This window comes from Grampus griseus (assembly GCF_964374135.1).
Source record: "Grampus griseus genome assembly, chromosome: 10".
Classification (NCBI taxonomy): domain Eukaryota; kingdom Metazoa; phylum Chordata; class Mammalia; order Artiodactyla; family Delphinidae; genus Grampus; species Grampus griseus.
This window is the reverse complement of record NC_139004.1, coordinates 100,375,810-100,402,186: the sequence shown is the minus strand read 5'-3', so window position 1 is coordinate 100,402,186 and position 26,377 is coordinate 100,375,810. Positions and strand designations below refer to the sequence as shown.

Here is a 26,377-nt window from a genome sequence, read left to right as displayed (position 1 = left end):
AAGTGAGCTGAAATTTCACCTTCTCCGAGAGGTCTTCCCTAGCCATGGCAACTTGTGCTTCCCTAACTCCTGTCACACGTGCATGTTGTGTGACATCTTTTATTCTGCCATGGCTGATAGATCCTCAACATCCACAGGGGATAAGGCCTTTTGCAAATATCCCATGTTGGAAAATACCATATAATTTCTCCTGTGAAATTTGGAGGCAGGGCAGTTAGCTGGAAACCAGTCTTGAAGCATGTAGAATTCAGAGGTGACCCTCAGAAGAATCATATGCCACCATCCCAAGCCTGTGGTGTATCATTCTGGAGGGAGGGAGATATTCAGTCATCATATTCCAAGGGTCTGTGGCTCAGTCCTCCACTTGTTCTGTTAGTCTTGTCTCCCTGATTCAATTGTGAGTCTTCAGCAGAGGTGTTCTTCTCTTCTTGGTCCTAGAAGCCTCTGCCATCTGCAGTGCTGCGTATATAGATAGAAGAATGAATGAATGGTGGAATGACTGTGGGCTCCACGAGGGCAGCAGGGATCTGGCTGTTGGGACCAGCAGTGTCTCATGGGCCGGTGCACATCGAAAGCATTTACTGCGTCGTTGTTGAGTGGATGAGTGCAACGACCTGGACACCTTTATTTGAGGAGCACAGGGTGTCATTCAGTTGGGCTCTGTTAGCTGGCCTGTGCATAGAAGAAAGATCTCTTCACCTTGTTTACAGAATGAATCTTTATTGGAAGGTCGAGGGATTTTAAAGATGTTGGTGGAGGGTGTAAACCTGACAGAACATGGTAGATTGGGTTCACGTGGGTTGGGAAACCATCTTCGGTGTTCTCTTGTGAATGGTTAAGTAGGAGACTCTGAGTGGAAGGAAATAATGGTAACTGTACCTTCTCTCTCTCCTTTTCTTATTCTCATCCTTTAGATTCACCCAAACCACCAGTTGCTCCTAAGCCGAAGGCTGCCAGTCCCCTCACGCCAGTGACGGCACCCAAATTCTCCTCGTCACCCCGGCGCGAGTGTCTTCACAGTCCCAACTCCATGTCCAGGGGGCCGAAACCCCCCATCGCCCCAAAGCCCAGGCTGGCTACCCCCAGTGAGTGGAGGGCCAGCATCTACATGATCAACAGCTTGAACAAATGCAGCAATGGGAAGCTGCCCTGCGTAGACAGGGGGCTCTACGACGAGCACCGGTCCACCCCGGAATGCTCCGAGCCCGAGGCAGACGAGGATTACATCGTGGCCCCCGGGGCTCCGGCAGCAGAGGACGGACCCAGGGATGGGGGCTCCGTGGAGAATGCAGTCACGGTGCCTCCAGAGGCCAGCGGTGGGGAGGAGTGCCAAGAGAGAGGCAAGGAGTGTGAGCAGGAAGGGGCAGCAGCTGCAGAGGACTGGGCAGCCCCGGCTGAAGCGGTGCTGGGTGGAGAGGACGATGGAGGCGTCACCCCCACTCCTGAGAACATGGAGGTGGAGGACTGTGCCTGTGCCCCGGGGGCAGAGGAGCAGAAGTTCACAAGTGACGACGAGGAGAAGCAGGTGGAAGAACACAGCGTGTACAGCCTGGAGGACGGGGGTGCTGGGGATGGAGAGGCGGTCCTTCCAAGCGATATCATTCTAACTCACCTAGATGCAGAGGACCCAGCAGCTCGTGGTGAGGAGCCCAGGCCGCCTGTGACACCCGGGGAGTCAGAGGAGGATGGTGAGGAAGGCCGCACCAACACAGAACTGGGGGCATCAGACGAGTGTGTGGGCTCTGACGGGCCCCCTGAGCGGGACGCTGCCGATGGCAGCGAGGAGCCCCCAGAGAACGAGGGGTTGGCCTCCGGTGTCCCGGAGGCGGAGGTGGCCACAGACAGCCCTGACATCTCCCAGGAGGCGTGTGAAGATGCCCCAGGAGGTGGTGGCCAGGATGGTCAGGATGAGCCAGCTGATCAGAAAGAGAAACCTGACCCAGAAGCAACAGCAGTGGTCACCCAGGACGCAGGAGGGGACCCTCAAGAAGGTGAGGACCCTGTGCAGGATGAAGGAGCTGAGGAGAGCTGCCAGATCATTCCTTTCGAGAGGGACTGTGTGGACGACTTTGTGGCTCCACTCTCAGGACGTCCCTACGAGTTCTTCCCAAGCGAGAGCACCTCTTTCTGTAGCGAGAGCTGCTCTCCTTATTCCGAGTCAGCACAAAGCTTAGAGTCCGAGCAGGAGCCGCGGTCAGGGGAACGGGCGCAGCAGGACCCCGTGGCTGGGCCTGGATGTGGCCGGCGTGGCTCCCTGCAGGGTGGCGCCGGGGAGGGACCCTCTGTCCCTGACGTGGTGGTCATGCCAGAGGAGGAGGATGCCGTGGACGACGCGCTCGCCAACCCCTATGAGATGGGCGTTGGCATGGCGTGCGGGGTGGACCCTGGGGAGGAGGAGAAGCCTGAGGCACAGGCTGCCTCGGGCACTGCGAATGGCTGTGGATTGAAGGAAGAGGTGAGCTCTGATGCGGAGGGCAGCCTGGTCCCCGTCGACAGGAAGAATGTCACCACGAGGGCCAGGCCCCACTCCGGGAAGATGGCTGGCTACGTCCCAGAAACTGTCCCGGAAGAAACGGGACCGGAAGCTGGCTCCTCAGCCATTGGCATTGGGGGTGTCACCAAGGAGGCGAGGAAGGCGGTCCTGTCATTGGAGGGGAAGCCGCTGGACGTCGGCAGGGCCTTGCCAGCAAAGCCCAGAGCCTTCACTCTGTACCCGCGATCGTTTTCCGTGGAAGGCCGAGAGATCCCCATGTCCCTGTGCCGGGAGCCCGAGGCGTGTGGCCTAGACGGCCACGGGATCAAGAGGAAGGACGACAACCTCTCTCTGCCCTGCGTGATTGGCTCCTCTGGCAGCTTCTCTCAGAGGGGCCACCTCCCATCCAGCGGCACCTCCACCCCGTCTTCCGTGGTTGACATCCCGCCCCCTTTTGACCTGGCGTGCATCACCAAAAAGCCCATCACAAAGAGCTCCCCCTCGCTCCTGGTGGAGAGTGAGCCCCCGGACAAGCACACCAAGAAGAAGAAGCCGTCCTTTAAGCGGTTCCTGGCGCTGACGTTTAAGAAGAAGACAGAGAGCAAGGTGCACGTGGACGTCAACGTGTCTTCGTCCAGGTCCTCCTCAGAGTCCAGCTACCATGGGCCGGCCCGGCTCCTGGAGATGGACCGGAGGAGCCTCAGCAACTCCCCGCAGCTCAGAGCGAGGACCGGCAAGCTCCGGGCTTGCGACTCGCCCTCCTCCCTCATCTTCTACAGGGACGGCAAGAGGAAGGGCGTCCCCTTCAGCAGGACGGTGTCCAGGGTGGAGTCCTTCGAGGACCGCTCCCGGCCTCCTTTTCTGCCCCTGCCCCTGACCAAGCCGCGCTCCATCTCGTTCCCCAACGCTGACACTTCGGACTACGAGAACATCCCGGCCATGAACTCGGACTATGAAAATATCCAGATTCCACCTCGGAGGCCCCCAAGGGCCGGGACGTTTACGAAGCTGTTTGAAGATCAGAGCAGAGCCCTGTCCACAGCAAACGAGAATGACGGCTATGTGGACATGAGCAGCTTCAACGCCTTCGAGAGCAAACAGCAGAGTGCAGACCAGGAGGCAGAAAGGTACTGTGAAATGACATTTCCTTTGCTGTTCGCCAGGTGTAACTATCCGAGAGGCAAGCTTAGGCGTAGGGGACAGAACGGACTTGCTTTTTAGCCTCAGGCTCTGTTTCTCTCTAGCTTTGTGGCTTGGGGTGAGTGGCTTCAGTTACTTCATCTGGGAAATGGATTTGTGCTACCTCTAGGCAGAGTGTTTGAAAAGATGAGAGTACCTAATCTGTTTGAAAGTATTTGGCTAAGATGCCAAATATAGTGCCCATGTGAGTGTATGTATTTCTATTATTTGGGGTACATTTCTCATCTCCTAGGTAGATGGCTTTACTAGTCCCTTCTGGGAAAGTCACCAAAAGAGAAGGTTCTGGAATCTTGTCAAACTAAACATCTTTCGCCATCAGGAAAATACCCTAAATTGAGATTGAGACCTTTTTATTGTGTCAATATATACTCTGTTCAAAGGAACTAGAAAAGACAATTTATTTAAATTGTTTAAAGAGCTAAGGGTGCCCTGAGCTAAATTTCTGAATAGAGGTCTTTAAGAGGTACGTCCAGGCTGATTTTTTTTTTTTTTTTTGGACTCAGTCACCTTGGAAGTGAGCGTGAAACACTGCAATTATTGACAACAGTGGCGGTTTTCTGACCCCACCTTCCCGAGACTGACTGAATGTCCTGTTGACCATCCCAGGTGGATAATTGCCAAATCTTGCTGTTTTTTATGCACCATGGATGCAACTTAAAGGCACTGCGATTCAGCCTCAACCATTTACACGCTTGGGGGCACCTGATCTGAATTAATGAAAAGTCAGAATGGTGGTGATTTTAAAGGAAACCTGATTCTTTCCCCTCGTGTGCAGAAACTCATCGCAGCTGGGCACAGCTGTTGCTGCTCGGAATTCCCAGGGGACCTGCAGTAATGAATAGATAAGAATGATTTGCAATTAGCATTAGTTTTCTCTGGAGTGTAGACACTAGAAGTGTTTGTGTGGTTTATTCTCCTGAATTTTTCACGTGGTTCCCCACACTGGCTCCATCTTCTCCCTGCCCCAAGTCTGGGTAAGGCTATGAATTGGTTCTTCCTAGGTTTGTTTGCCAGAGCAAAGGTAGACATCAGTGCCACCGGAGGGATCCAATTTAATTTGGAGAATGTGGATGTGTGCGAACTTTAAGAGGGTGGGAGCGGGAGAGCAGACAAGTTCATTGCGTTAATAGTTATCAGCGGGGTTTGACAAGACCCAACCCTAGCTGAATGCCTCCAGCACTAATGAAAATAGAACCAGGCTTTGAAACCATGAAATCTCCATGCTGGGAAGGACCTCAAAGAGCGTACGGTCAAACCTCCCATGTCTGATAGGTCCCTCTCTTAACTGGGTCTGTGCTTGAATTCCTCAAGCCACAGGGAACTCACCACCTCCCAGAGGTGCCTCGTCTGTTGCTAGGTACTCTGATTAAGTTTTTCTTTCTGCCTGAGGCAAAAGCTATCTCTCCCTAATGTCCCTATCCCACTGAGACAGAAGCTATTCTCTCTAATATCCCTACACCACTCATGCTGGCTCTTTCCCCTCAAGCCAGGCAGCTGAGCTCATTTCCTCTTTTGTATGACTGTCCTTCGGAAATTGAAACCTGCTTCTGTTGAATCACAGAATTTCATAGCTGGAAGGGAACTTCAGCCAACATTTGGTCCCGTTACAGAGGAGGAAACTGAGGCACAGAGAGGGAAAGAGACTTGCCTAAAATCTCTAAGCAATTTAGTGGAGAAATCAGTGTCAGGACTCAGATTTCCTGACTCTTGGCTCAGGAATTTGTAGTGCATTATGCTGAAGGATGCCAGGTCTGGTTGTTCAGGCTGCCCACTGCACAACCCCAGGGTCCCACTCACCTTTTCGTCTAATATGCTGCCCCTGGGGTTGTGCAGTGCACAGGCTACTTGGCCATATGCAAAGGCCTTGTTGCCTTGATCTGTACTTAGTCCAAAAAGCAAAAAAGCTCCCTTCATCCAAACTATAATGACATTAAGGGAATAAAATACCCAAGAAAATGCTAATACTTACCGTATCCTGACTGCTTACTGTGCCAGGCACCGTGCTAGTGCTTTCCCTGTATTATCTCACATTTGGTGCTACAGCCTAGGGCCTTGGCCTAGGGTCTGACTCAACCGTCAGACTCTGAATTTCAAAAGCACTGTTGCCCCACTCTGAATTTATTTCCCTGAAGGTCAGACTGACTGGGATGAATCTCCCGTGCAGGAACCACATCCTCTTGGATATCAATCAGTGAGCAAAGCTTTCTTCCGCTTCCCTGCATGAAACAGATGGAAGCAGAGGGAGAGAGACATCCCCACCCTGGGCGGGAACACGTCTGGGCAAGGGCGGCTTCAGATACACAAATTGAGAGGCAGGGGGAACTGCCACGGGGTGAGGAGCCATGCTTCTTCGCCTGAATAAGGGCTTTGAGAACCGAGCGGAGGGGTGCCGCTGACCTGAGACACGTGCCCAGGGGTGCTTGGGGTTGGACAGGACAGGACGAGAGGGTGGGAGACAGTTCCTTCCTCCTTCCGCTGCCTGTCCTGCCCCAGACCTTGCTTCAGTGTGAAGATCAGAGGCAGAAGCCAAAATAAATACTGACAGTCCTGGAAGAGCGCAGGACAGTGCTGCAGGACGTGCGGCAGCCCACCCCGTCAGCCCACCCCGTCACTGACTTGCTGTGGGATCCTGGAGGAGGCTGGGCCCCGGTCGCTTCTCTGTAAAACGGTAGGATTGGAGCCCATCTGTACTTCTCAACCACCTGCGCTATCACTCACTGCTTTTCTTTAAATCAGTCCATGTTTTTTACATTAAAAATATTTAAAAAGGAAATTTTATGCCACTGTTGGGAAATGGAAAAGCAGTATTAGGTGTCATAAATAGAAGAAGGCAATTGTAAAAGTAGGATACAAAGAGAAATTAAAATAGCACGGGTAAAGTCTAGCTTGAGGTTATTAGTTGCCAAGGCTGTGAGCGGGAGGTTGGTCCCTTCGTTAAACAGGGAGAGGTGTTAAAGGCATCCTGGCACCACACGGAGACTTTCTACTTGGCATAATCAGAAGGATTCAGGTGGATTGAGAAGGGAATAACTCTCTCGTGGTGTGATTCAATGTTATTTAAATCCGAGTCCTTTTTCCGCTGACAGTGCCTCCCTTCAAGAAATGTTTTGAGTATGTAATAGAATTCCGAGAGCCCTTAGAGATCCCTAAATCTGAGCAGCAGCTCCGGGTCTGATGGATGATTATAAAGTTTCTTCTACACAGTTACTTCCTTTGAGATTTGTATACACAGATAATAGCATTTTCGAAGCTACAACAATATTTTATTAACTGTTTTCTATCTCATAAAATAAAAGCGTATACATTGTTACCTATGTACAGTCCTCACTTCCCCACCCCCATATGTAAAAGAGGTTTCGTTATCCTTTGGTTTAAAGTGCATCCCCAAAGCATTCTTTTTTTTCCTGAATTGACTCTCATACGCACAAAAAATGTTTTCAGTCCAACACTCATCCTTTTCAAATAGGGTGTTTTATGTCCTCAGTCAGGACTCTCGGTTGGGGAACCCAGTCTTTACTTCTGAATATCCCGCAGGACTTCAGTATGTTGGTTATGCACTAGGAGCTTAATAAATGCATGTCGATGAGTTGGTGATTTTGAGCTTCACTGGGGGAAAGAACTATCATTTATTAAGTATACTCTGAAACACAGTTTGGGGTGCTTTGTGTACGCTTATTCAGTATCCATTTGATGCAAAACACCACACACTGCTTTGTCCTGAGTGTCTCATTTAAATCCCCATAATTGTAAGTTTGCTTTTTGCATGATGATGAGTCTCCTTTAATCACTCAGTGTTATACCTCAACACAGATCCCTACCTCAACACAGATCCCCGAGGCCCCTTTTCCCCATTTCATCATGAAAACTTTCAGACTTACGGGAAAGTAGAAAGAGCTTAACAGTGAATGTCCATACGCCCACCTCCTAGATTTTACATTAACGTACTGCTGCACTGGCTTTTTCTCATCCCTTTCCAGCGCCCTCTCCAACTCTTGATGCATATTGTTGCTGATGCATTTCTGGTGGCTTATGTTTACAGATGAGGACACGGTAGCCCAGGGAGAGCCTGTGAGAGCACGGTGGCTAAGCGTGCAGGCTCCTGCCAGGCTGCGTGGCTTTCAGTCTGCCCTCCACCACTTCCTGTGACTTACCTCTCTGTGCCGCAGTTTCTTTACCTGTAAAAGGCGATGATAGTAGTACTGGCCTCACAATGTCATTAAGACAAAATGAATTAATGCAGCACAGAGTGAAATGTTCACTAGGCACTAGCTGTTATCGAGTGACATGATCAAGGTCACACAGCGGTGGATGCAGGTGGGGAATCGGGTCCCTTTCACTGAGGGAGTATCTCTCTGTCTCTCTCACATACGACTGTTCTGCGTGTGTTTGACTCAATGTTCAGGACCTCCCATCCATAAACCAGGACCAGGGGTGAACTCGTGAGCTTCGGTGGTGGCGTGTGGTGTCAGCACTGCCTCTGCCTTCTGCGTGAGATGGAGTTGGGGCTGCAGGCAACAGCCTAAGCAGCCTTGAATTGGACCCAGGACCAGGGCTTTTTGATTCCGTAATCTCGCTAGCAGAGGTGCCTACTCTGTGACTCTGACTGTAGCTATTACTTCACTTGTAACTCACGATTAGTTAGGCACCTTAGGAATTTCCAGTTCCTATTTTTCCAGATGAGAAAACTGAGGCCCAGGGAAGTGGTATAAACCATCCTCTGTCACACAGGTAGTAAGTAGCCAAACCAAGCTTCAAACCCCAGTCTTTCTGCCTCTCGACCGAATGCTCTTTCCACGTCCTAGTTTCTTTGGTTGAAAAATGCCACGTTAGCTGGTGGTCTCCATCCAACCGCTGTGAAGTGTCTTTGCTTGCAGGAGTTAGGCTGGGGTAGCCTTGCTTGTTGGTCCAGAGGAGAAGCAGAAGGACACTCTCTTTTCTCAAGGCTGGTGGGTTTACTTCTCTCTTGGCAACTCATCAAGAAGACTGACAGCCTCTCCTGGGACTTGCTAATGCAGTGCTCAGATGTCTTTCCCTCCCTCAGGGCCTCAGGGGGACCCTGGCCCTCCTGTGGCCCCTTGTGCCCGAGGAGCAGCCAGGAGGAGCTCTGGGTTAGAGCAACTGTCTGTACCACTCATAAGGGGAGCTTCAGACGATTCAGCCCGGAGCAGCAGTGCCTTCCAGAGAGAGCTGTGGGTGGGCCGAGGCCCAGCATTTCAGGCTCTCCTCCAGAGCTGTTCCCTGTTGGAATGCAGCTCGAATTACATGCTTTGTGGAGTTTGTGGATTGGCCACGTGGTACAGCGCGAGATGAGGACCCGCAGTGGGTGCATCCAGGGGATTGAATATTTTGGCTTGCCGATGACGACCATTCGAGAAATGAGCAATTCTGAGTAGGAACTGTGCTAAGTGATGTGTGGGAGGAGGTGGAGAAGTGGACCCAGTACCGTCACCGGCCTCAGCGCAGGTACAGTTGGGTGGTTAGAAGAGGACTTAGACCCAAGTCCCTGAAATGCAAGATCGGAGATGCTCAGAACCCAAAGAGTAGGAGTCTAGATGAGGGTGGAATAGCTTCGTGGAAAAGGGGACATTTGAACAGGCACTGAAGGAAAAGTAGGGTTTCCACATATGGAGGTAGAAGAAGGTATGAGCACAGACAGACACACGCAGGACTGTGGTTTTTAGCAGGTGAAGCTGCAGTGAAAATAACCTAACCTTAGTTCAGCATGTCCTTCGATATCTTTATTCTGGAAAACAGTTCCCATCATCTGCAGACACAGAGACTGCATTGGGGAGACTGGGTTGAAAGCCTCAAGTACTAAACTTGCACCATCTTTTTCTCGTCCCCAGTTGGTGGTAGAAGGTTGCACTGGCTCAGCTAATTCCCTCACCGGCCAACCACTAAACATCGGCTGCTGTTCTTAGCACTGGAGGGTGACGGTTCCTGCCCTCAGGGTGTTTCCGTCTGGCTGGGGAGAAAGGCAGACCGAGGTCCTTAGAACCTAGCGTAATAAAGGTCCTGTTAGAGGTCCATCCAGACAGCTCTGAGGAGGGGCAGCGGGGAGCCCTCACTGTCTGGGCTATCCGCGGGTATTGCCAGAGGCACAGCAAAGTGTTCATGATGGAGACACACAGTCGGGGAGGAGCACAAGCCTGGGCAGGAGTCGGGGGTAAGAAAAGACCATGAAGTGTTGAGGTGGAGCTCAGTGTCCACGCCTGCGAGGTGAACTTGGGAAGGCAGCCTGGGGCCCAGCCGGGAAGTGCCTCACATTTCGGCTCCATGAGCCTGTCTGATATCCCAGGGCAGCGGGGAGACCCTGGCTGGTTTTCAGCAGGGCAGGGCCGTGGTGGGGATGCTGCATTGCACTGGACGCCTTGTTGGCAGGATAGAGAGTGGAGGGGATGAAGCAACGGGAAGCAGGGACATTAGCCAGGAGGCCATTGCGCCGGCCCCTGCAGAGGAAACGAAGACCCCGTGGGGCTGTGGCAGGGAGTGGGACGTGTGGTGTTCCGTCTCTAGAATGCGCACAGCAGCCCAGTCCTCCAGTGTCAGTTCACTCCAGGGCTAGCTGTATCTGCCTTTGCCTTTCTCTTCTTAATCTGTTGTTTACCTTTTACAGTCTGTCTGGTCCCAAATAGATGAAAGGCTGGCGCTGGTTTCCAATCAAAGACATAGCAAGAAATAATAAGAATTTAGTCCCTAAAATAAAAGTTAAAGGATACAAGCTGAGTAACAAAGGTGGGGGAGGTAATTGTACGGACAATCCAGACCAAGGACAGCGGCTGCAATTAAAATTCTGAAATCCAGCACAGACTCTAGCATGAGGGCCCCTCCTTCTTACCTCCCTGGCCCCCAGCATCTTTAGAATGCAGTAGATGTTTCGGTGAAGTGATTCCCTGAGACAGCAAAAGCTGACTTATTTTTTTACAACCGTAGACAGTGCTGCAGCAACAAAAATATGCATCCTTGTAAAACAAAGGTGATTTACGGCCTCAGCTACACATCCTTGAGTGGGTATATGGCAGAGTTGCAACCAGGCCTCCTGCTGGCTGATTGCATTGGTGCTGAGAGCTGCGTCGCTGGGCTTTGGGCACAGCCCAGCAGTGGTGTTCCTTCGTATCTTTCTATTGGTCTGCAAGCCGGGAGCTTTCCTATTATTATTACGTTTTTGACAAATGAACTCATGCAGAGCTTTCATTAAGTTTCATTGAAAGGACCTGGAAATGCCATAAAAATTATTATAATCTCAAAACCATCACATTCCTATTGCGTGCGGCTGTGCTTCTTGTTGAAATTGACTGATGAGAATATTCAGTTTTTAATTTTCTGACTTAAAATAAGACCATCTGCAGCTGTTTCTTTTAGCAATAATTTTTAATTAAACGCAATAAAATTTACATGGAAGGACCCTAATAAGAAAATTGTGTCAGGAACACACTGATTGGAACATTTATTAGCACGAGATTAAAGCCCCAGCTATTTTTTTTTCCCTCACAGAGCTACAATGCAGATGAAATCCTGATTGTTAATCACAATGTGGTTTTACCTTCATAAAGTCAGGGTTTCCCTCTGTGGGAGGTGTGAGAATAATTCTCACTAATAGCAGACAGACTTATTGCATGGGTTCTTTGGTGAAATGTCAGCAGCTGGTCTCCTTGACCAGCTGAGCCCCAGAGGAGGCATGGAGTCTTTGTTCCAGCCTGAGTGTAGATGGTGCTGACATCCGGGGCCTCAGTCTTCCGGCCCGTGGACTGGGGATAAGCGTACCATGCAAAGGATGCAGCCAGAGAGCAAAAGTCATCTCTGTAGTTTGTGCATTTCTTCACTGAATTCATATCAAGTGAGGTTATTCTTTTGTGAAAAAGAAGAAAAAAGAGCAGAGTGATAGAAAGTGACTGGTGGAAGGTACGGTTTAGACAGGGTGGTCAGGGAGGGCTTCTCTGAGGAGGTGACATGGAGTGAAACCTGAATGGTGATCAGGCCTCATCAGGGGGAAGGGCGTTCCAGGTAGAAGAACAGCAGGGACAAAGGCCCTCAGGCTGGAGGCCCTTGGGGGTTTGTAGAGAGGCCAGGAGTCCAACGTGGCTGGAGAGCAGAACGCAGTGGGGAGAGTGACCAGGGATGGGTGGGCAGGGGCCTTTGTAAAAGATTTGGATTTTACTTTAATAAGACGCCATTGGAAGGAAGTGTTAGGATCCAAAATGTTGGAGTTATCTGAACTCTTTAAGACTTGTATGTTTACAGTCATCAGCAAATAATTTGAAAATGCAGCAAAGAATATTTGCTATTGAGAATGGTTCTGGGAGTATAAGGAGGTTTGAATTTGGGCCCCAGCTCTGCCCCTGGCTATGTGATTTTTGAGCATCTGGGTCTTGTCTCTCTCCCACCTGTGATTGCTCTGGACCGGCTTGGAGCCAACGGTTCTGAGTCCACACCTGAGTGCTCTTTACAGAAAATGGTGGTGGTCCAGGGAGCCGAGAGGACACGCGCCCAGCAGAGGGAGGCCGAGAGGTGATAAGGCTGGGAAAATTCCTGAAAACGAATGTGCTACATTTGGACCTGTGCTCCCTGCATAAACTGATTTGATCTGTGAGCCATAGGGAGCTATTGAAGGTTTTAGCGTAAGGGAGCGTCATCAGCTAGTTCTCTAGCACAGTTATTGTCAGCCATGAGGGGTCGAATGGGGGAAGAGAAGCCCCACCAGTAAGGTGTCTGAATATCAAGGGATCGAGGCATGATGACAGGCCTCGCTCTGCAGCCTCTGTAATGTGATGGGCCCCAGTCACGGCGGCTGCACAGTCACTCAGAGTAGAGTGACCCAGGGCTCTGGCTGCCTGCATCTCCCCAGCGTGGGGGTCTCAGGGTGCCTGACGGCGTGTAGGCAACACAGCTGACAGGACCAGAGAGGCGGCAGTAGGGCCGGAAGAGAATGAGATCGGGTCCGGCTCTGCCACTGTCCCATCTGAGCCTCAGTCTTCTCACCGGTTCCAGGGGTATGATGGTCCCTTCATCACTGAGCTGTCCTGAGGAGTCAGAGATAATACTCACACAAGGGCTTTCTCAGGTATTAAAAAATAATACCATCAGCCTTGGCCTTTGCTGCTGGGAGCTGTGTGCACCACAGCTGATGAGGCTTTGCTGCGTGTTCACTAGATGCCAGATACTGTCTCAGACCCTTTACATGTGTTAACTCAGTTAATCCGAAACACCCACTTGCCACATAGATACTTTTTTAAAAAAAATCTACACTCAGCAGATGAGGAAACTAAGGTACAAAGAAGTTCAATAAGGGGCCCAAGGTCATACAGCTGGTCAGCAGCAGAGCCAGCATTTTAACCCAGGCAGTTTCCAGCAACTGTGCTTTCAACTATGCTGTGAGGTTCCCTCTCACTTTGTGTGCATCACTACATTTAATTTGTTAGATGTCCCTTTGGGAGTAGTTATCCAATTTCACTTTTTTTAATAGAAGAGGAAACTGGGGTTCAGAGTGGTAACATGACTTGTAAGCCAGTAAGTGATGGAGCCAGGACGGGAAGGAAGATATCTTTAGGTATAAATTCTTCCCTTTTTCTGATTCACCCCCTTTGAGAACTTCCCAACTGGAATCGACCCCCCTCCGGATGTCAAAGGTGAGGACACACAATGGGGTATGAATCTTTAGAACGGAAATGTCCTTAGTGTAGGCATTCAGAATGGACAGTATAATGACTGTCCCCTTGCTTAGATCCACATGTCCAGGGGATGATGTAAAAACTATATATAAAGAGAGTAGTGCACACTGTTGCGTTAGTAGTCAAAGGGATGATATTGTGCAGGAGGTTAACGCTTCCTTAGATTGCCTAGCTGGGCTCAGGAAGGGCCATTGGGGAATTTATCATCCGTGCTCACAGTACTCCAGGTGAACAGGACAAAAAACTGTTAATAATTTCTGAGTGATGAATTGATGTTTCATCCGGCTCCTTGACAATGTCCCAAGACCGTCCGGTCTCCCAGATACGAAGGCAGCCACTCAGCTGCGTGCAGGGACTTCTGAGCTTGCAGCTGAGAATTGCAGTGTTTCCCTCTCTTGGAGAGGCCTCTGTCTTTGGCTGTTTTCCTGTAAAACGAATGTCTTAGGGTTGAGCTTGTTTTGGGGGATGATGTGGCTGGTCTCTATGTAAACAGACCCATTCTCTACATGCGTGGGGTTGATCTGGAGCCCTGAATAGGGCCCAAGAGAAGTTTCTCTAGGTCAGGGCACGATCCGAGAACTTGACACTTCAGGCTTGCTTGCATGATTTTAATAAAGAAGACAAGATACACACATATACGCACCCCTCCCCCCCAAAAAAAAACCCCAACCAAACAAAAGCAGAATCTGCTCAGAGACCTTAAGGCCTGCTGTACTGTTCGGATGAGAGTTTCCTACACTTAAAGAAGTGTCCAGCAGGGTTGTCCTGTGGGGTCGTGAGCCTTCGTCATGGTCAGTAATTAAGCATCAGTGGAAAGGATACAGGAATTGATCATGACTTACACAGGCCAGGAAATCTGAACTCTGGGGGTCATTTTTGGCTGGGCAGGTCGAGTCCCAAGGAAGCAGCTGCTAAAAGGTGTCCAGGCCCCGGGGCTGGAGAGGCCCCAGAAGACTATAGGAAGACTCAATAGCAGCTCTGAGCCTGGTTCCAGAAGGCACCTCCTGTTACGGAGAAACATGTTTTTCATACCCCCTGCCCACTGCATCCGAACCCTCTGAAATGCTGAAGAGGCAGTACCTGGGGGGTGGTAGCCTTTGGGGTATGGCCTGCCTCAGGGGAAGGCAAAAGGCCCCCTCTTGGAGCCAAGGGCCCAGCTGCATTGAAGCAGATGGGAAGGTTGGTTATTTGGTGCCCCTTGGGGGGGCTCCCTCACACACTTCATCTCAGTGGTTTTCAAACTTTCTGTTGCAGCAGGATCCTTTTTTAAATGAAATCTTACTCGGAACCCCAGCATAGAAGGCAAAGCTTTATTATTATAATTCTCCTTCACAAGTTCAAAATTTTTAATACTTCATAGGAAGTTAATTTAACAAGATTGTCATAATGAATAGAAATCTTGGAAATTGGGAATTATGGATTACAGTGCTGCTCTTATGGCCTAATGAGGGGTGTTGTTTGTGCAAAGTGGTGGGTGTATCATGGGTGTAGAATGTGTTTTCTAGGGCAGATGGCTGGGTTCAAATCCCTAATCGACGAGCTGCTAGCTGTGTATCCTTGGGCAAATTACTTAACCTCTCTGTGCTTTAGCAGCCTCATCTGTAAAAGCAGGGAAGGTGGTACTGCCAACCTCAAGTGATTGTCTCAAGGTTTGAGTAAGTTAACACTTGCAAAGACTTTAGCTGGAGTCTGGTCCTTGGAAGTCCTCAGTGCACTCCAGCTGTTGATACTCTAGCAGTGTCTGTACCCATGAAATTCCAAGCAGATATTTGTGAATCCTTGCCAAAAAGGGCTTAGGGTTTCTGAGCAATGCAGTTTGAAAACCCCACCTCATCCCAGATACTCTGGGCAGGCTTCTTTTAGTAAGTGCTATCTGTTGAATATACATAGTTATAAGTCATATTCACTGAGAATGTGATCAGTGGTTTACAGACCCCTGTGCAGGGGAGGTGGAGAAATGGTGGTTTCTGCCCACCTTTCAGAAGCAGGGCTTTTGTTTTGTTGAAGGGAAGGTGTAGCAGTTTGAGAAGCAGTTTAGGGGTAAATAACTATTGGATCATAAACTCCTGGATTATAATAACCCCCTCACCATCTGGTTTACAAGAATGGAAATGAAATTAATGATATGAGTGGGGAAAGGAGGCAACCCCCAGTGGGTTCCACTGTCTGCCAATACTTCACATACCTCTGTGCACCCCACTGCTTTATACACATTATCTCATTGATTATTGGCCCCATTTTACAGGTAAGAAAACTGAGGTGCCCAGACATCATGTGGCAGAGGAGGCAAACAGACAGGGTCTGAGAATGCAGAGCACAGAGCTAGGACCCACAGGGTGGGCACACGGAGGGGTCCCAGCTCCACTGAGCAGTGCTTGCTCCTGGCAAGAGTTGCGCCCACGTCAGGAGACTGATTCGCCCTCACTGTGGGTGTGTGCAGAGGGGCTGGCTGAGCCCCTGCCAGAGAGGCTGTCCTGCGGATTCCTTTTGTAGGTCAGAAAGCTGGACGTTCAGAAAGTCATGAAACTTCGATGTGGCAGCCACATACGTGTGCACTGCGCTTTACAGTTTACAAAGCTTCTCCATGCCTGTTAGCTCCATCAATTCTTCCAACAACCTCTGTCTAGAGTAGGCAAGACACCAATTAAAAGCAAAATTTAAGCAAAGACCTGAAAGAGGACAGAAGGTAGTCAGGCAGAGTTGTTTTCTTTGTGGGGCTTGCGGTTAGCCATTTTCCTGGAATGTTTTCCCAGTGTCCTCGACTGAAACATGGGGACAGTGGAGTGACAGGTATCTGATGGTTAAGAGTAACCCACACCAAGTGCTTGTTGCAGGGCCTGGCATGAAGTTGGTTCTCAGTGAATGCAATTATGGTTATTATTATGATTGTACTGAATATAAAGAAGGGATCTGAGGAAAGGCAGGAGGGAAGGTCCCTGTAAGACTGAGGGTTTGGAAAATGCCAGGGAAGAGCAGAAAAGGAGCTGGAGGCTGGAAGAGTATTGTACAAGGTCACGTAGCTGGCAAGTGGCAGAGCCCAGCCATAGGGCTCAGGGGTACCTGCTGCGAAGCCGCTGGCCACGTGTTCCGTGATGAATTGAGCTGAGCAAGGCTGGTCCTGGCACGGACCCAGGACAGGCAGTGTCAGGTCCTGGGCGCACTTGGAGCTGCTCTGGGTGATGACAGGAGGAAGGAGGTGGTGTCACAGGCTAGGGATTGTTCTGGGCCCGCACTCCCCTCCTGGGAAGCTCCTTGCAGACGCTACATCTGGTTTCCAGGGAGGTCCCTAGTCCAAACCCAAGTTTCCTTGCCGGCCTGAGGCCAGAGGTCAAGGCTGGGTTTAGAGCCATGGAGTGAGTCAGTGGCTTAGCAGAGACCAGAATTTAGACAGCTGCTCAGCCTCTGGGATAAGGAGCCCCTTCCTCTCCAAACCCAGTCTCAGACCCCAGGAGGTCCTGAGGTCTCATCCAAGGCCGACCAGCAGCACCGTGCTGAAGAGACATTTGTGTGTTGCAGCCTTTGCCCCAATTTCTGGTCTTTCGTTTACCCTCCCCTGTTTCCAGTGTTGGGGAGGGAGGTCCGGGATACCACCTGGCTTTACAGAGGGGGAAGCCGAGGCCCAGAGAGGGGGCTCGGGTCCTCCATTCCTCCTTCCACTGGATCAGCTGCCACCCGCGTAAATGCATAAGGTAATGATGGAAAGGAGGACGGTGAGGGCGTGCAGGAAGGGCATGACACTCTGATGAGGGAATTTCAGACACTGTATTACGTGCTTGGATAAGATTCTGGAACAGAAAGCCTTCTTGGTGTTCCCCAAACCCCAGCAGGTAAGCACTGCCCTCCGTCCCTCCCCTCCCCAGGGCTGGTCACTTTCTCTGCTGTGCCTCTTTGTAGAGTCTGCCCACCTGTGTTGGAACTGTCTCCTTTATTAGACTGTGGGCCCCTCCAGGGCATCACCACCGCAGCTCATCCCTGTGTCCCTGGCACTTGGCATAGAGCTTGGTACCCAGATGATGCTCAATAAGTATGTTAGATAAAGGGATGTCTTCTGGAGGCTGAAGGACACTGTTATCTCCGAGGGACACCACCAGATCCGGCTTCCCACAGATTCTTCCTGAGCCCCATCAGTGCCCTGGGTGCTGGGACAAGAGGAGAGACAAGGCTGGCTGATAGCTTGGGGACTCAGACAGGAAATGCCTGACTGCACAGTTAATTACTTAAATTCACCTGTTCTGAGTGCTCCAAAGAAGTGCGGGCAATTCTGAGAGCTTCCGACAGGTGCCCTGATCTATTTGTGGCTGGAGAAGACCTCTGAGAAAATGAGACTGGGGCTTATGAGTCCTGAACTCTGATGAGGAATTAACTTGATAGAGGAAGTTGATAGAGGGAGAGGGGAGGGGAGGATCCTGTGAGGAAGGTCATCTTGCACATTTTACAGATGAGAAAACTGTGACTCAGAGCAGGAACCTTACTTGCCTAAGGCCACAGGAGTATCAAGAGGAGAAGCTGGGGTTTGCATGCAGGTCCATCTAACTCCAGAGCCCTTACCCTTTCTCCTGCTGGCTCTGCTCTGAATGAGGATGCTCCAGCTGGCCGTGGTGACATCACAGTGTGCTGGGCCAAAGCCCTCACTTCCCACGGGAAGGCTGGCCTGTGCACACTTACTGCTCTCCTCCCTTCCCGCACCTGGGAACTCACCACCCGCCGGCCTCGCCGCTGGCTCCTTCCTTTTCTCATTTGTTCTGCATCTCATCTGTCTTGGCATCACCTGTGTGATCCGGGTCTCTATTCCCTCCATTGTACAACGAGAGGATCAGGTAACCAACTTTCTCAGGCTCCTGAGTCTGGGATTTTACTACATATAACTTTTTAAATTTATTTATTTATTTATTTTTGGCTGCATTGGGTCTTCGTTGCTGTGCGTGGGCTTTCTCTAGTTGCGGCGAGCGGGGGCTACTCTTCGTTGCGGTGCGTGGGCTTCTCATTGCGGTGGCTTCTTTTGTTGCGGAGCACGGGCTCTAGACGCGCGGTCTTAAGTAGTTGTGGCACGCAGGCTCAGTAGTTGTGGCTGACGGGCTCTAGAGCACAGGCTCAGTAGTTGTGGTGCACGGGCTTAGTTGCTCCGCGGCATGTGGGATCTTTCCCGACCAGGGCATGACCCTGTGTCCCCTGCATTGGCAGGCGGATTCTTAACCACCGCGCCACCAGGGAAGCCCCTAGTACATGTAATTCTGACCTTAGGAACCATTTGTGAGCCTCACGTCTGGAGAGAAATATTCATCAATTTAAGGAGCATCCACTGGTCATCTACTACGTGCAGCCCCTGCAGGATTGGGAGCTGGGGGTCACAGGTGCAGCTTTGATTGTGGTCTCAGGATGGGGGGGGGAGCGGGATGCAGATGCATAAACAGCTGACTGAATGCGATTATAAGTGCAGTGGGAAAATGAACAATGTTCTGGCAGCACAGAAGGGGCAGCCAAGTGCATTGAAGAAAAGGCTTTCCTGAGGAGTTTGCAGGGTTCAAATTGGGCATTTGAGCTGGGCTTGAAGAGTAGGCGTTTGCAAGGTGAGGAAGTGTGGGAAGGGCTTTCCAAAGAAGGCACGGCATGTGCAAAGGCACACAGTCAGAAAGGGCCTGGAGTGTCCAAAGACAGGACATGGGCACGGTGGCCAGACTGTCTGCTCAGGGAGCGACTGAAAGCTTGAGGTTCTGAAGGGCAGCAGGTAGACGCAGAGGCTGAGTGCAGGTTGTGGGTGGGGGGGTCTCCCAGCCTGGGCTCTCCCTGCCCTGACTGCCTTTTCCAGCCTCCATTGAAACCATCTGGGATTATATGAGACTCTCCTCCCCCTGCAGTTGGAGCAGGGAAGGGGATAGATGTAACAATGTCTTTTTGAGGCTGGGTCTGCCTCCCAGTTATGGGCCACTACTCGGCTCATAGGGACTTCATTCTCAAGTTGCTTCCAATCCATGGTGCCCTGGTGACACGCATGAGTTAGTGTTCTTTGAATAGGCCACTTAGAGCTAATCACTGTGGGAAAAATATATTTAGGTGGCTTTCCCCTGAGGACTAGCCTTCTCTAGATTGTGGTTTTTCAGAATCCTGGTCTCTGAGTCGACCTCTGCCCTGTCCCATGCCTGTCTCTTTGGCCTGAAGAGCAGGTGGGTCTTGTATAAATGACATCCAGCCTGGGTGGACTCGGCCTCCCACAGAGATGGAGGCAGGCTGGGACTACTTGTGGGCTGTCTGTGAATCATCACGTCAGAAGTGGTTGATCATGGTTATTCACAAAGCTGTTCACATGGTCCACAGTTTGGTTTGGGGCATAGAGTCCTGCATCTCTCCTTCTGAGAACCAGAGCCAGCCCAGGATATCTGGGCTCTTGGGCTCTCTGCCTCTTGCTGTGTAGCCGTTTGTTGCTTTCTGCTCTCTGGACCTCAGTTTCCCTATTTGCAAAAATGAAGGTAATGGTGAAGTGGCTTCTGAGATGACATATATAGTTTTCTATTTCTAACTGCCATCACAATTTACCACACATCTATTGGCTTAAAACAATGCCCATTTTTTAAATCTCATAGTTCTGTAGGTCAGAAGTCTAGTAGACTGGGCTGGGTACTCCCCTTAGGGCCTCACAAGGCCAAAACCAAGGTGTCAGCTGCCCTGGGCTTTTATTTGGAGGGTGTGGGAGAGAATTTACTTCCAAGGGCACTCAGGTTGTTGGCTGACCTCAGATCCACATAGGACCGAGGTCCCTACTCCCTGCTGGCTGTCGGCCGGGGCTTGTTTTTGCTCCTGGAGGTGGCCTGCATTCTTTCTCATGCTTTCCATGGAGCCCCCTCCAGCAACAGTGGGTTGACCCTTTCTCATACTTCGGATCTCTGACTCCAGCACAGAAAGTTTTCTGCTTTAAGGACTGCTGTGATTAGATTGGGCTAGCCAGATAACCCAGGATAATTTCCCTATTAAAATGTCTGTACTCTTAAATACATCTGCAAAGTCTCTTTTGCCATGTAATGCAAAATATCCATAGGTCCCAGGATTAGGAGTTGCACATTTTTTTGAGGGCCATTATTCTGCCTGTGACAGTCCACCCTCTGACCCCCAAAGATTTGTGTCCATCCCAAATGCAAAGTTCACTCCATCCCAAGGCCCCCAAAGATCTCATCCCATGACAGCTTCAGCTCAGCAAATCTCATCTGAATCTCATCAGCTCAGAAATCCCAGACCTCATCATCTAAATCCTCTCATTGGGTGTGGGTGAGGCTCTGGGTATCATCCATCCTGGGGAATAATTCCTCTCCATTTGTGAACTTAGGAACCTAAAGAAGTTATCTGCTCCCCTAAAACAATGATGGGAGCAGTTATAGGTATTCCCGTTGAAACAGGGAGAGAATGGAAAATGGAATCATATGACATTCCAGGGAACCTCATATCCGTCTCCGAAAACTATGGGGAAAAACACAACAGCACCAGCCCCCCAGACCCACACCCTCACCTCTGCAGTGGTTGACTATATTTTGGCCCTGTCTTCGGGATGTTGGGAGAATACATTTGCACAGCTTTGTGTCAGTTGGTTAGGAGCAATAGGGAATTTAGTTGAAATACAGCAAAAAGGATTTAGGTAGGACTTGAGTGATGTTTGATATGAGAAGGGTTTGTTAACATGTGTTTCCAGCACTCCCCCTTCCCTTCCCTCAACACCAGGAAGTGGGAAACGTACAGATTCTCACATTAGATCTGCCCCCTTCTAGCTGAGGAGAATGAGGACATTCATTTCACCTCTGTGCGCCTTAGTTTCCTCCGCTGTGAAGTGGAGCTATTACCATGTACCCCATAGACTTGTTGTAAAGGTCCAGTGGGAATAATATGTGAAAAGTGTTTTGTAGACTTGGAACTGTTTGCAAATAGTAGCCGTATTTGTGGTCTGGGCCCTGCTGTGCCCTGGGACCCCTGCCCCAGGGAGGTTAGACTGCCACGGACCTTCTCCTCATTTGGAATACCCCTTCCCCACCACATGCCAGTCTGATTAATTGACCGGTGGTTAGAGGACAAGAGGTGCAGGATCCCACCTTGGGTGGCTCAGCACAGGGTCACAGAGGTCACTACAATGGCCAGAATTCTGGCCACAAGGAGGAAATTGTGCTCTTGGGGTAGTCCAGTGGGAGAGAAATTTGACCAGTTCATTTTGGTTCAAAAACCATTTTTAAAATGCTTTGTAGAAGGTGACATGCACTTAAAAAAATCAGATCTGCAGCAAAAAATCAAATCTCACACCACTGAACCTGTTCTCCAGCCCCTCCCTAGATGCTTTATGGTGTGCATTCAGGGGCACGCACACACACACTCCCCCGATCCTTGACTACTTCTAGACGTAAGTGGAAGTGTATTGAACACACTCTTCCTGACCCTGCTTCGTTACTTTAGACATTGTTCCCTATCAAGGCACATACATCTGCCCCCGTTGTTTTTAATGACTGCAGAGAGCTCCAGTATCTGGTCACCTATTGATGGATAGCTAGGTTGTTTCCAGTCTTATACGCCTCTGAAAATACTACAGTTAATAACTTTACATACACCTGTGCACACTTTTACAAACATACGTGAAGGTTTAAAAAAAAATTAAAAAAAGACAATCCCACAGTACTGACATAATCACTCCTAGCATTGGGTTGTACTTCGTCCTTGTCTTATGTGAATATATCTAGCGTTCAACGAGGATGTACTCATGTTGTGCGTAAACTCTCTTATCTTGCTTATTTTATTTAACTGCATATTGTGAGTATTTGCCTACATTATTAAATAACTTACTGAATTACTAAAACTGGCGAGGAGACAGTCTGTTGGGCTTTGCGGATACAGTAGTACCAAGTGATTGCACAAATGCCCCATTTGGAGCTCCATTTAGGGCCTTGGTGATATCTTGCTGCGTTGTACCACACACTCAGGTGAATGTATTTGTAATGAAAGCTTTTTTGGCGTTTGGGGTCATTTCCATAGGAGAGACGGTCGGGGAACGGGTGTGCTCTGTTGCCTAGGTGCTGTCCAGAGGGCTGTGCCAGCGGTCGCCTGGGCCTGCCCCGTTGGTCCCATCTAAGACGGAACTGAGGGATGGTTGTGATGATTGTTAATAAAAGCGAGACAGTGCGAGCTGGGTGGGAGGTGCCGCGTGTGCAGGAGGGGTGGCGGCCTCTGGTACTGAGTGCCCAGGCGGCTGGGTTAAACGCTGCTCTGCCCTGACTGGGATCAAATTACGGTCGGTGTGAATCATTCAAGATTCTGAGACTCAGAAGGGGCTGCTGGAGGGAGGAAGGAGATGAACAGGCTTAGTTAAGGAGAAGACATATTTTTTTAAGATAAGATTTCAGAAAAGATAGAGGAAAAGTCAGGCACCAAAGAGCATGGTTATAACCCACAACTGTCCTTTCTCCCTTATCCAGAGGACAAGGGGTAGGGGGATGGGGGCCCCCAAGTCACCTCCCATGGATCTGGGTGTGAAAGGAAAGTCACCAGGCACCAGACAGTGTTGACCTCATGGGTAAGATTAAGGGGTACCTGCCCCCCCAAACAGCGGTCTCCTGCCGGCTTCCCACAGTTCTCAGTCACCTGAGTGTGCTTTTCCTGGGGCTTTAGAACCCCTCCCTCACCTACCCCTGCAGTGTGCCAGGGTCCCAGACATCCCCCCCACCTACCCCCACAGTCTGTTAGGGTCCCAGACCCTGGCTTGCCAGTCCTTTTCCCCAAAGAGGACTCTCAGGCGGTTGCTAAACTCTGGGCGTTTGGCTTCCATCTCTGCTTGGCGCAGCTCAGCCTGACAGTTGAGTCGGGTGAGCTTTTTTCCTGGAGAGGCATCTGGCTCGGGCAGCTGCAGCTTTCTGGGATCCAGAGAAATATCTCCACATTGTAAACCCACATTGTCCTCAACCCTGGAGCAGTGTTCGCAGCAGCCCCGCTGCCAGTTTCCCCACAGGGAGCCCCAGGGAGCTTCTCCTTTGACCTCCAGCCTCAGTATCACAGGCAGCCCTCACCTGTCAGCTGGAGACCTGCTGCTCCCTGGGGCTGGGAAGTGCTTTCCTGGAGGGTCAGGCGTTTCTAGAAGTGGCGTCCTCCCCATCGCCAGAGCGCGGGTATGGCGGTCACAGAGGCTGGCCACGTGCACTGACCTGAGGCTTGGGAGGCCCGCCTCTCTTTCTTCGATCCGGCTCTTCCCAGCGGCCCCAGAGCCCCCTCAAGGCCCTGCACACTTGTCGGGACCCATTTCTCCCAACATCTCTCTGCTCCATCCCTCAATCGGAATTCCGTCTTGTCCCATTACATATCCTGAGCCCTTGCCCACGCTGTTGCTTTTTGCCCAGCTGTTCTGTCACTCTTTCTGCAGGTTCACATCCTTCCCAAGGGCACGGTTCAACCTGTTTTAAGTACCACCCTCTGCTTGAAGCCTTCGTTGTATCTTTTGGCAACTAGTGGTGTCTCTGATGTCATCTGAATTTTCCCAGTAGCTTCTCCCTCCTTCTCTTATGGCTCCTAGAACTTTCTGCCGCCTTCCCTGTTTTGGAGCTGTGTGCCTGTTACTGGCTGTAGCTCCCCTACAGCACGAACTCCTGGTGAGCAGGCGCTTCTCCTCCTCGTCCCGTGTCTGTCAGGAATCTGGCGTGTGCAGTACCGTGTGTGGACGTGAAGATGGGTGGCTGCTGGGTGGGCAAACAGATGGGTGGGTACTTGGTAGGAGGCTGGGTGTCAAACACTGGTCCCATTGTCCATGGTGTCACCTTGTCCAAGACGGATTGCCCCCAAGACCTCTGTGCTGTTCTTTCTTCCCACCGTCTTCCTCCCCACTATTAAAATTTTTAAGAAAGAATTCTCTTTTTAAGAGTTAGTTATATTTATCAAATGCAGTCTTATGTTTCTTATTCTTAATTTAAAAATCCTGAGAATTGAATACTTGATATTTCTTCAAGAAAACAAGAATCTAAATCAAGTTGCCTTTTTCTCATGTTTGACGTTTTGCTTGATTTATTTATTTTCTTTTTAGACTCTGCCTCTCTATGAAAGGGAGGGTCCCTGTGCAGAGCTTAGCACAGCACCTGGCACACAGCAGGGTCTCTGTAAATGTGAACTGCACAAAAATGAACTGAGTTGTACTATGCTCAACAACCAAGGAACTCTTGGGGTCTCTGCAGCTTAGAGACCGTCCCCTGCATGTGCTACAAGGGAGTTTGAGCTGGGAGGAGAGTGAGGCTGATGTGCTGTGCCAGAATTCCTCCCTGCTGTGGTCTTTTCCTCTTGGCCTTGAAAGCTGGGACTGGGCTCCCCCTTCCCTTTGTAGACGCTCTCTTGAGGGCTGAGTCAGACCTGGCTGCAGACAGCCCTCCACCCCAGGGCTCTGCAGCAGGCATTGCCTGCAGAGCGCCATGTGGATGCCAAGCAGCTTGCCCGCCCTGACTGGGGATGTGCCTGGTCCACCCTGCCACCCCCAACCTCCCCGTTGATGAGGTCACAGCCAGCCCCTCCCCATCAGGACAAAGTACCAGTCGGGTGGCTGGAAGGAGCACAGGTCTCTTGGGGTCCACAGCTGTGCGTACCCAGAAAACTCTTCTAACGTCCTTTGATCCTCACAGCAACCCTGTGGGTTGGAAGGAAGGGATTCCCACCTGACAGATGGAGAAACTGAGGCTCAGGAAACAGAAGTGGCTTGTCCAGGGTCGCACAGCTAAGGGAGCTGGGATTTGAACCAGAGTCTCCTGACCCTTTTAGCTATAGCATGTCTCAACTCTTACTGTGACTTTGAAAAAAAAAATTAAAAATGCAGGTTTCCAGGACCTGCACCCTGAGATTCTGATCCACAGGGTATGGGGTGTGGCCAAGGGATCTGCATTTATAAGAGACCTTCCCCCAGGTACCCCAGTGCACCTTAGAGAAACACTCCCCTAACCGTCTGACTTCTCCTTAACTAGCTGCATGAAGAAGTCTCCTCTCCCTCCGTTAGGTCCACTCCTGAGGGCAGGCAGGCTTGGGACCTGGCTGACACTCCTGTATTTGTGTAAAGGAAAGGACAAGGGAAGGGTCCCTTCGGGAGGGCCGGCCTGGACAGGTAGATACAGGTCGCAGTGCGTGAGCATCTTGCCTTTCCATGAGACAGACTTGGTTTAAAACTCTGGCTACACAGTTTCATAGCCGTGTGGTCTGAGGTTAGTGGTTTCATGTCTCTGTGCCCTAGAGCTGAGAGCCCTGCTGCATTGACTTGCTGAGGGAACTAAATGACTGTCTCTGAAGGGCTAGCACAGTGTTGTGCTTGAATACAAAGTCTCCTAAATAGGCCACATGCCTGTCTCCGTGCCTTTGTTTGTGCTGTTTTTCCTTCCTGGAAAGTCCTTCCCTCATCTGTCCTCTTAACTGGATAGTGCTGGTCTGGTCAGATGCAATAGCCCGTGACTGGTGTTTCATTACCTCCTAAGGTGTGCAAGGAAGTCCCTACGCCTGAGTTTTGGAGTAGCTAGGAAAAGACAGGTGTCTGCCTCAGCCCAGGTTCCAACAGAAATTCTGCCTTAGATCAGAAGATGCCTAGAACTTTTTGTGTGTGTGTGGGGGGGGTTCCTTTTCTGTCACTTGTACATGTCAACAAACCCCTCCTGATTCCCCTCATCCCACCCCAGGTCCTTTCCATGGTAAGTGTTCTGAAGGCAGACATCAACTCTCCTCCTCCACCCTGTGGATTGGGGTGGACTGCAGGAAAGGTTTCATCCAGCTGCATTCTGAAGTCATCCTCAACTTGCCAGCCACATCAACCCATAACTTATTTTACTCTGGGAAGTTTGAATTAAAACTAATGACGTTAGTCAGTTTGGGGCTGGAAAGGACTTTCAAGATGCGGACGCCCTGCTGCTCACTGGACGCTTCTGTTCTCAACAAGCTGGTGTTTGAGTACCTCCAGGAACAGGATTCTCGTCCCCCACACAAGGCTGTGGCAACATTGCACTTTTATCTGTTAGTTCTCTTCCTGCTCTCAGAGGTTCAGGAAGTTTCTTGGAACCAGGGAGTC

General features: G+C 50.5%; 1 protein-coding gene across 2 annotated transcripts in view; it reads left to right on the top strand.

Moving 5' to 3' along the window:
- Positions 1–26,377, top strand: part of FGD5 (FYVE, RhoGEF and PH domain containing 5) — a 115,833-nt gene that overhangs the window by 7,301 nt on the left and 82,155 nt on the right. For both annotated transcript variants that reach the window (XM_082662778.1, XM_082662777.1), the window contains exon 2: positions 915–3,600. In XM_082662778.1, the coding sequence (XP_082518904.1) occupies positions 915–3,600 (2,686 nt within the window). The remainder of the gene's footprint in view (positions 1–914; positions 3,601–26,377) is intronic.